Source organism: Chelon labrosus (genome assembly GCF_963514085.1).
Source record: "Chelon labrosus genome assembly, chromosome: 17".
NCBI classification, from domain to species: domain Eukaryota; kingdom Metazoa; phylum Chordata; class Actinopteri; order Mugiliformes; family Mugilidae; genus Chelon; species Chelon labrosus.
In genome coordinates, this window is record NC_140350.1 from 1,765,916 (window position 1) to 1,776,232 (window position 10,317).

Here is a 10,317-nt window from a genome sequence, read left to right on the forward strand (position 1 = left end):
TAACACTCTTAACACTCTCAACACTTCAGACGCTGTTAATTTATTTGCAACCTTTTACCTCTGTATATTGTGAATACTTGTGCAATATTGTTTCTTTTACTTTAAATGCATCTTACTTTATTTTTTATATATTTTTGTATTACTTTTATTCTATTGTATTTGCTCTGTCAACTAGCAACTGTCACTTTAGGGGAGAAACAGCAACAAAACAATTTCCTTGAAGGATTAATAAAGTATTTTGATTCTGATTCTGATTCTGATCCATAACAGGGGCAAGTCATTTTAATTTTTCAAAATATATTCTCAAGGTATTCTTAATCCTCCTGTTATGTCTGTTTCTCAGGAACAGCAATGATGTTCATTTGATGTTGATTTCACTAATTAAGCCAAGCAGAAGAAGTTTAAATTCTAAAAAAAAATATTAATATATATATTTTTTTTAAATTTTTAAATTTAACCCATAACATAACAGGAAGGTAAAACCGGTGGCTATTTCATCTTATTTGCATTTAAAAATATAAAACTTTCCATATTAAATGAGAAGATTTCAGAAGATACATGACTTCTGTCCATATCCTTTTTTTAAAGTAGAACATAACATTATTTTTCTGTAGGTTAATCTTAAATATCTTAATCTTAATCTACCCCCACAATGCCTGTGTACTATTGCTTGCCATTAGAGCAGCGGTAACGTTCCATTTTTGCACTTAAGTCAAATACGCCGTACGGTAGCCCCGCCTACTTTTACAAGCGTAGTAGTGGTAGCAGCAGTGGTAGCAGGGCCCTCCCTCTGTCTCTGCAGATAAATATTCGCAGCCTGCTATTCCAGGCATGGATGACGGTTGCAGCGAGACATGGCAGTGCGACATTATACTCTCGACTTTAGCCTCTCTACGGCAGGTAAGATGAGTGCGGCGAGGATCTGAATACAGTCAGTACGTTCAGGTGACAGTCACTGTATCAGGGCTGCATGCTAGCTAGCTGGCTAGCCTGCTAATATTAACCTGCTAGGCTGTAATTGTCCTTCAGAACAGTAAATGTTACTTTGATTTGGCGGAAGCATAGCCTATACATATATTTTTGATAGACGGAGATGTAAAGCTGACAGTTAGTGAAGGTAAATCTTTTTTAATGTACTTTTCACGGTCGTGTGTTGTAAAGACGTTAGCGTTACATTATTAGTCCCGTTACTGGACAGCGGCGCATTACCTTTCTGGCTAACAATGTGAATAAATGTTCACATTGTTAGTTCAATCCAGCGTTGTCGCACGGGAAGTGGCGCATTTTCGGCCATTTTTGTAGTTTCTTGTGTCGAATCCTGACGAACTGTGAAGGCGAGTGACGGGTGCAAGTGTGTTTCACAAACGCTAAAGAACGTGACGCTTCGATAATAAAATATGTCGCTAAATGCTTTCAGGTAGTTTATAATGAACGGTATATAACAATTGATTACATAGCACATACATTTACATTTATTTTGTTCAGTAAATGTTTATGTGAAAAGTAAGAGTCCCGTAGCTGAGGAAAATTTGAAATCCTACTCATGTGGTAAAAAACAGGGGGCCATGAAAGTTAAATATTATTTTCTAATGCATACATGCATTAATGTACTGTAGTAAACGTCAGTTTCTGTGGATTTATTCGACTACATTTTGGACAGAAATGTGATACTTCTTAGTGGGCATCCTAAATAGATTAGCATTAGTATATCAGTATATTAAAATGCTGTTTATATGTTAATTCATATGGAGTAATATAGTGATAATCCAGCAGTATGAAATGTAATTACACTTGACTTGTCATTTTACCTGCATAATGTGCACTCATTTTAAATTTTCACATTACTACTTTTATATTATTGAAATAACTCGTCTTTTTTTCCACTGATGTTGAGAATATGTGAAGCTGGCTGATTATCGTTCATTGGTTCATCCTCTGTCTGTTCCCAGTTGACGCCGCCTCAACAGTTCCTGGTCTGCTGTCCATATTTCATGAGCAGGAACTGACAGAGACTGTTCATGATACAAATGGACATGGATACCTTGCTACGTTTGTAGGGAAAAATGGCCGGTAAGAATGTCTTTCTGTTTTCATCTAATGTTTTGGTTTGAGAGGTGTTCATTAAACAGTTTAGCAGTACAATGGGCCCTCTCTGGTCTGAGAAAAAGAAATTTCAGAGCATTCATTATCCTTCATCAGTCCTGTGTATCATTGCCTTTTTTCCAACCATTTACCATAAACCCATTTATGACCCATTTATTTACAGGTCATGCCACTCATTCGAATAGCTTCTTCAGTTCTAGGATGTGAAGTTGAGATTTAAAGTGGAACATCTGTGGGTGTAGCCCATCATAAAAATCTTGCTTGACTTGTTTCTGTAACCACCGACCACAGAGCCCGCCTTCTGCATCGTTTAGCCACCCCATCACACCACACTGTAGAATAGGGCACTGGCAACGATAGTCTGTTTGAACATGTCTATCAGCTTCCGGCACATATTAAACTAACTTAGCCTCCTGAGGAAAACGAGATGGCTCTTTTTTGTATACTGAGTCTATGTTAGCTGACCAATCCAGTTTGTGATCCAACTGTAGACCCATGCACTTATAGGTCTGAACCACCTCTACACAGTCCCCATTATGGGGAATGTGTAGAGGTGGGGCCTGGACCTCTGGAAATCCACTACCATCTCCTTGGTTTTAGCTGTATCGCTCAGAAGGTGGTTCGCTTCAACGAAGTTGTTCACCAGGTTCTTGTACTCCTGCTCTTGTCTATCCCTGACACACCCCACAATTGCAGTGTCATCTGAGAACTTCTGCATATGACATGTCTCTGTGTTGTACTTGAAGTCCAGTGCTGCTGACGATAGTTCCGGATATGCATTTCCCCAAACTGACATACTGAGGTCTCCTAGTGAGATAGTCTGCTATCCAGGAAGTGAGTTGTGAGCCCACTCCCATCTCTATTAGCTTGTCCCTCAGCAGCAGGGGCTGGATGGTGTTAAATGCGCTGGAAACGTCAAAAAACATGATCCTCACAGCAGCATCCCCTTGTCCAAGTGGGAGAGAGTCCGAGTGGTCTGTAGTCTTCATCTCCCTCGGGTGTTGCTTCTTAGAGACAGGGATGATGCATGATGTCTTCCACTGCAGAGGGACCCTCCTAAGGTGTAGGATCAGGTTAAATTCATGCTGAAGCATGTCCTTAGCTATCTGCTCACCTAAGCCAAAGTGATGGTGTTGGTGTGAAGGGTGGCCACAAGCCAGTTGTCTGCAGCAGTGACTGTGGAAGGTGGAGGTGGAGGTGATGGTGAGGTGCTCAGTGTTTCCTACAAAGTAAGATCATGCATTTGTATCACCCCGTGTTTCAATTACCATAATAATGCGGATATTGACATACAGCAGCAGCCGGTGCAGTTCATATACAAAAATACTAAGCATAAGGTATTGATATGTGGCCGGTTCGTTATGAGACCATGGCGGAGTAAATTAGACCCTGGCAGGCCGCCATAGTATTAACATTGCATGGGAAACCCTGGGTGCTATTAATAGTTAAAATGTTAAAAAGTTAAATATATTTCAGAGTGAAAGTAAGACTTCCTGGTGCATTCAGAGTATACTTCTATTCAGAAGACAGTTCAACTATTCTGCAGAGGTGGTATAGTCAAAACTTCTCAAGTAATTGCTTTCTCTCTTATTAATTTAAACCACTTCATTTCTCAGGCTTGTGATTCTGCGTGTGCACTCCCATGGGTTGGTCACCATTGATCTGCAGTGTTATGAAGAGGATAACATTGCACAACTAGACAATGTAAGCCATTCAAAATACACAACACATAAAACACACATACGGCGCCGCAGGGCAGTGTGAGGTTATAAATCTTTAAAGTTAGAAGATCTAAGGAAATAATAAACACTTGTGTAATAAAACATACAACTGAACGGCTGTACACATTTAATGGAGATGTGAAAGACTGCTGAATAAAAACAACTTTTACTGTTTGACAATTACAACAGATGCAGACCAGTATCTGATATAATTTCTTCTTGCTTGGCAAAACATGCACTTTCAAGTCCCACATTGCTGTGGTTGATCAAGTACACACATGCTCAACATGTTTTCGTTTTACAGCGTTTCTTCATCAGCAGTGCAGTCCTGCAAACAACAATTGTTGCATATGTAAGCTCTTAAGATATTTTAGTGTCTCTTCTTTTTTCCACAGCTTTTAAATGCACTGGAAAAGAAGCTCAAAGTTCTCTTAAATGGCAATATTACACGGATTAAAAAGTAAGTTTGTGGCTTTGCTCTTGTTTTGGAAAGACCACTGCAGTGTTCCGTGTGGCTCATATTACTGAATGTTGCTGAAATATTGATTAACCGTATTGTTCGCCAACCCCTTCCCCCAAGGCTCCCAGCCATCGTGCGAGGGGCTAAAGTGGATCGATACTGGCCCACAGCTGATGGCAGACTGGTTGAGTACGACATTGACAGGGTGGTGTACGAAGAAGATTCTGCATACCAAAACATAAAAATATTGCACTCGCCGCAGTATGGAAATATCCTAGTGCTCGATGGAGATGTTAGTAAGTGTACACACTACAAAACAATGTAACACTACATGACCATCTTCTGGACCCTGCATGCCACCACTTCGGATTTGAAATTAAACAATTGAGATGCAATGGAAGGGCAGACTTTCAGTTTTAATTCAAGGGGTTGAACAAAAATATCCAATGAAATGTTTAGGAATTGCAGCCATTATTATACAGTCTCCTCCTTATAAAGTCTCCTCATTTCAGGGGCTCAAAAGTAGTTGGACAAATTAACATTACCATAAATAAAATGTTCATTTTTAATACTTTGTTGAGAATCCTTGGCAATTACTGCCTGACGTCTGGAACCCATGAACATCACCAAACACAGTGTTTCCTCCTTTGTGATGCTTTGCCAGGCCTTTACTGCAGCTATCTTCAGTTGCAGCTTGTTTGTTGGTTTTTCTGGCTTAAGTTTTGTCTTAAGCAAGTGAAACGCATGCTCGATCGGGCTGACATCTGGTGACTGACTCAACCATTGCAGAATTTTCCATTTCCTTGCCATAAAAAACTCCTGGGTTGCTTCTGCAATATGCTTTGGGTCATTGTCCATCTGTGCTGTGAAGCGCCATCCAAAACAATTTCCTGCATTTGGCTGAATCTGAGCAGAAAGTATATCCCTATACACTTTAGGCTGCTTCTATCACAGCATCAAGAAACCTAGTGACCCAGTCCCATTGGAAGCTCTGCATGCCCATGCCATGACACTGCATCCACCATGTTTGTCAGAAGATGTGGTGTGCTTTGGAACATGAGCCGTTCCATTTTTAAATTCTTTTTTTTGGTATAGTCTAATCTGGTCTGGTATTTGCTCTCATGAAGTCTTCTCTTTATGGTAAACTTGACGTGTTCTTCACTTTGGTGGATGTTATGAAAGGAGGGGTTTTTCTTCACTGTGGACAGGATCCTGCAATCATCCACCACTGTCGTCTTCTGTGGACGTTCAGACCTTTTTGAATTTCCGAGCTCACCAGTGCGCTCTTTTTTTTTTTCTCAGAATGTACCAAAATGTTGATTTGGCCACTCCTAACATTTATCTCTCTGATGGATTTCTTATGTTTTTCAGCCTAAGGATGGTCTGTTGTACTGTTGTACTTTCATTGAGATCTCCTTTGACCGCATGTTGTGGGTTCACAGCAACAGCTTCCAAATGCAAATGCCACACCTGGAAACAACTCCAGACCTTTTACCTGCTCAAGTGATGAGGGAATAGCCCATGCAGCCCATGAAACAGCTTTTGAGTCAATTGTCCAATTACCTTTGGTCCCTTGCAGAAGAGGCGGCTATATATTAAAGAGCTGTAATTCCTAAGTCCTTCCTCCAATTTGGATGTGAATACCCTCAAATTACAGCTGAGAGTCTGCACTTTTAGCCCACATTGAGTTTATAACTGTATCTTGAACATGATTTGGTAAACAGCTAAAATAAGGATAACATGTCCAAATATAGACTGCCTGGCCAAAAAAAAATTGCCACCAAAATAAAAGGTCACACACTCTAATATTACGTTGGACTGCCTTTACCTTTCATTACAGCACGCATTCGCTGTGGCATTGTTTCAAAAAGCTTCTGCAGTGTCACCAGATTTATTTCCATCCAGTGTTGCATTAATTTTTCACCAAGATCTTGTATTGATGATGGGAGAGTCTGACCACTGCGCAAAGCCTTCTCCAGCACATCCCAAAGATTCTCAATTGGGTTAAGGTCTGGACTCTGTGGTGGCCAATCCATGTTTGAAATCATGCTCCCTGAACCACTCTTTCACAATTTCAGCCCCATGAATCCTGGCATTGTCATCTTGGAATAAGCCCATGCCATCAGGGAAGAAAAATCCATTGATGGAATAACCTGGTCATTCAGTATATTCAGGTAGTCAGCTGACCTCATTCTCTGGGCACATAATGCTGGTGAACCTAGACCTGACCAACTGCAGCAACCCCAGATCATAGCACTGCCCCCACAGGCTTATACAGTAGGCACAAGGCATGATGGGTGCATCACTTCATCTGCCTCTCTTCTTACCCTGATGCGCCCATCACTGTGGAAAAGGGTAAATCTGGACTCATCAGACCACATGACCTTCTTCCATTGCTCCAGAGTCCAATCTAAGACTACACAGCTGTTCAGTCCCAATTCCTTGAGTTCCATTCACATTATACGTGTGGAAATGCTCTTCCTTTCACTATTAAACATAGCCCTGAGTTCTACTATTGTTTTTTCTTCAATTTGATTTTACCAAACATTTAAGTGGTCGCCGATCACGATCGATCAGGATTTTTTTCCGACCACATTTCTTCCTCGAAGATGATGGTTCCCCACTATCCTTCCAGTTTTTAATAATGCGTTGGACAGTTCTTAACCCAATTTTAGTAGTTTCTACAATCTCCTTAGATGTTTTCTCTGCTTTATGCATGCCAATGACTTGACCCTTCTCAAACAGACTAACATCTTTTCCACGACCACAGGTTGTGTCTTTAGACATGGTTGTTGAAATGAGAAGCTACTCATTGCATCATTTGGGGCTCGTATCTGTTTGCTTAGTTAAATCCAGGTGGCGACTTTTTTTTTTGGCCAAGCAGTGTATATGGACCTAACTGTATATTTTATTGGACACATTCGCTGGTGGTTATTGTGTGTTATTTATAAGAATTAATTAAATGTTTTGTTTTCTAAATGGTACATTTATGTTGCAGACCTGGCAGAGAGTGATTTTGCCTACACTCGAGCAATCACAGGAAACGGCAAAGAGGATTATGCTGGAAAAGAGGTGCTGATATTAGGAGGAGGTGATGGAGGCATCCTTGCTGAGTTGGTGAAACAAAAGCCAAAGATGATCACCATGGTGGAGATATCCTTTATGAGTTCTTTTGTGTTCTGTCTTCATGACGGCAAAGGCTTTGATTTGAGGCATCATGTTTGTGTTCTCTTGCCGTCCCATTTTGTCCAACAGTTATTGGTTTGTTGATATTTGCTTCAGTCGTTGCTGTTGCACCATGACTATTCCTCTGCAGTAATTCTAGTTTTTTGTGTATTGTGACTTTAACTATTTTCATAAGGTAATTCTCTCACAATTCCATACCTGCCTCTTAGTGCTCTTTCCTTAACAAAGCATTTACATTGACCAGAAGGTGATAGATGGGTGCAAAATGTACATGAGAAAAACTTGTGGCAATATCCTGGACAACCTGAAGGGAGACTGTTACCAAGTGAGTGCTAAATAAATGTTCATGTGTAACTGCCAGGATACGTACTGTGCCTCTTTACTGAGGCTAACGTTTGTGTTTCAGAATAACCATGTTGCATGTTAACTTGCTCTGTAAACAGTGGATTTTTTTTCTCTATTCACTAATTTTCAAATATGAAAAGAACTATAAACAAATGTGAACATGATTATATATTTCTTAATGTATAAAATCTAATTACCGCTGTGTGGTTTAACTTGAAAATCCTGAATAATCTCTTGGTCTCGTGGATCACAGGTACTAATTGAGGACTGTGTTCCCTTGCTGAAGAAGTATGTCCAGGAAGGAAGGATGTTTGATTACGTAATAAATGACCTCACTGCAATCCCAATATCCACCGCACCAGAAGAAGGTCTCTATACGTCTATCTATTGATCCATCAAGGTGTTACATAAGTACTTCATCAAGAATTTCTGTCTGGGTGCTTTTTATAGACTCAACATGGGAGTTCCTGCGTCTCATCTTAGATCTGTCAATTCAAGTCCTGCATCCTGCTGGGAAATATTTCACACAGGTCAGTTTGCTTCTTTTTAGAGTAAATGTTGTCATTATATAAGCACATGTTTATGCTCAGTGACGATCAGCTGAGATGAATCTTTGGTATCAAATAGATGTTTTTTTTTTTTTCTTCATTTCTTTTAATTAATTGTCTGGAGTTTCTCAGTTCAGAATTGATTATGCCTGGCAAAGATCTGGCAGGCCAATTGAATTCTGTGCAGAGGTATATTTTCCTCTGTATCAATCTGAATGCGCCCCAAATAGTGTTACCAGACACAAATTCTGATAAGAACGTAGTATGCCTACGTAAGGATATGAAGTAATTTTTACTGCTTTAAGACCCAGCACTCATTAACATGTACATGTTTCATGATATTACTTTTTCTGCTGCTGGTTGCCAGGGTAACAGCACAAACCTGACGGAAGCACTGAGTTTGTATGAGGAACAGCTGGGAAAACTGTCGTGTCCTGTGGACTTCCGCAAAGAGGTGGTGTGCGTGCCCTCCTACTTGGAGCAGTATCCTTTTGTCAGGTTTAGTTGTTAATGAAATCCTGCAGCGCAGTGACTGAATTCTCCTGTAAAAAATAACTAAAAAAATGTTTTATATTGTTTCACTTGACTGTCTAAATTCACCTTGGATCATATGTTTGTATATTTTGGACCTATTATATTGCTAATATCACCTATGTACACAACAAGTGAAATTCTGTGATCTCTACAATTACATTTTTTTGTTCAATCTTTCCTTGGTAAGTATTACCCAGTATCCGCTAAATAATTTCTGAGCACAGTGTTATCGGAGGCAATAGAAATTATGGACAAAACTGAAAATTAGTGTTCATCTATAAAAGTAATTTGTTCCTAAATTATTGAATGTAGACAAAACGTGGTGTATTTTACATTTCTTGTGTGTGCTCCTTAATTGTACTGTATCAGATGGGTTTTCTACACTGCATGGAAGAAGTAAAACTTCTACTTCTGAATTCACAGCAGCTGGAATGTGAATGGTCCTCATTCTTTCTGTAGCCTTAAGCTGAGGTGTGCTCAGACTAAATGTGACATAAAAATCATTTGAGGCAGAACAGAGTCTGGAGAAATGCACTGTGAGTTTTAAATAAGAAAAAATGGAATAAAATAGCTCCTTAGTTGTTAATACTTGCATAGGCACACTCCAGTCACATAGGGCGCTCATTATTGGTGAGCCACAGTTGATGGACTACGGCACTGTAATCATCTGCCTTTGCTTAACAAGCATTAACTGCAAAACACTCCCAACTTAATTCAGTCATGTTGGTCAGGAAATTCAGTCTGAACACATCTTAAGAGGCACAGTGACAGTTTTATCACCGCCTATTATCCCCATTCTTCCTTTCTCTTTCTTCCTGATTTAGTTGTGTTTGGTTTATGTTACATAATTTGAAATGTCCATTTGCATGTGCTCTGAAGGAATTGTTCGTTGTTGAAACACTGATTTGATACACTGATAATGTGGTGTAACTCATATTACCATAAGCGCGTGTTCTCATTTTTTTTTCTTTCTTTAATTCTGAGTAACGACCTCAGATTGTGTGATAGGCCAATAGCTAGGCTCAGCCTACCTGATGCTTTTATGCTTCGTTTTTGTTACTGCCACGCAAATGTGATCTGAGGCAATGTGATCATGCCCAGTGAGACTGGTTTAAGTCTGAATGTGTTTTGAAAGGGAAATGATTCCTCCACGTTAATGCCACCCTTGTGCTCGTGCTGTTTTTATGTCATGTTTTATTAGCACCTTTGGTTTCTCCTGATAAATTTTAAGTTTTTTAAGACTATATTAGGTGCATGTAAAGGACGGTGAATGTAGCTTGCATATACAGTACACAGCACATTTGACCAGCCCTGTGGGACATTTATTTATTCATTCTAAGTTCACCAAATGCTGTTCTGTCCTACTTGAGAAAAGTCTGTGGCCATCTGCAATTAAAGTGTTGTGGGGGAAACATGTCTT

The 10,317-nt window shown here is 39.7% G+C and overlaps 1 protein-coding gene across 1 annotated transcript; it reads left to right on the forward strand.

The window, feature by feature from the left end:
• Positions 1 to 732: 732 nt before the first annotated feature.
• Positions 733 to 10,314, forward strand: sms (spermine synthase). Its single transcript, XM_084564759.1, has 11 exons — positions 733 to 900; positions 1,950 to 2,070; positions 3,720 to 3,807; positions 4,220 to 4,284; positions 4,405 to 4,580; positions 7,283 to 7,437; positions 7,706 to 7,795; positions 8,069 to 8,183; positions 8,266 to 8,345; positions 8,731 to 8,846; positions 9,267 to 10,314. Exons 1-11 carry the CDS (start codon positions 855 to 857, stop codon positions 9,295 to 9,297), a joined length of 1,083 nt encoding a protein of 360 aa, XP_084420885.1. The 5' UTR covers positions 733 to 854; the 3' UTR covers positions 9,298 to 10,314.
• The last annotated feature ends 3 nt before the right edge of the window (positions 10,315 to 10,317 follow it).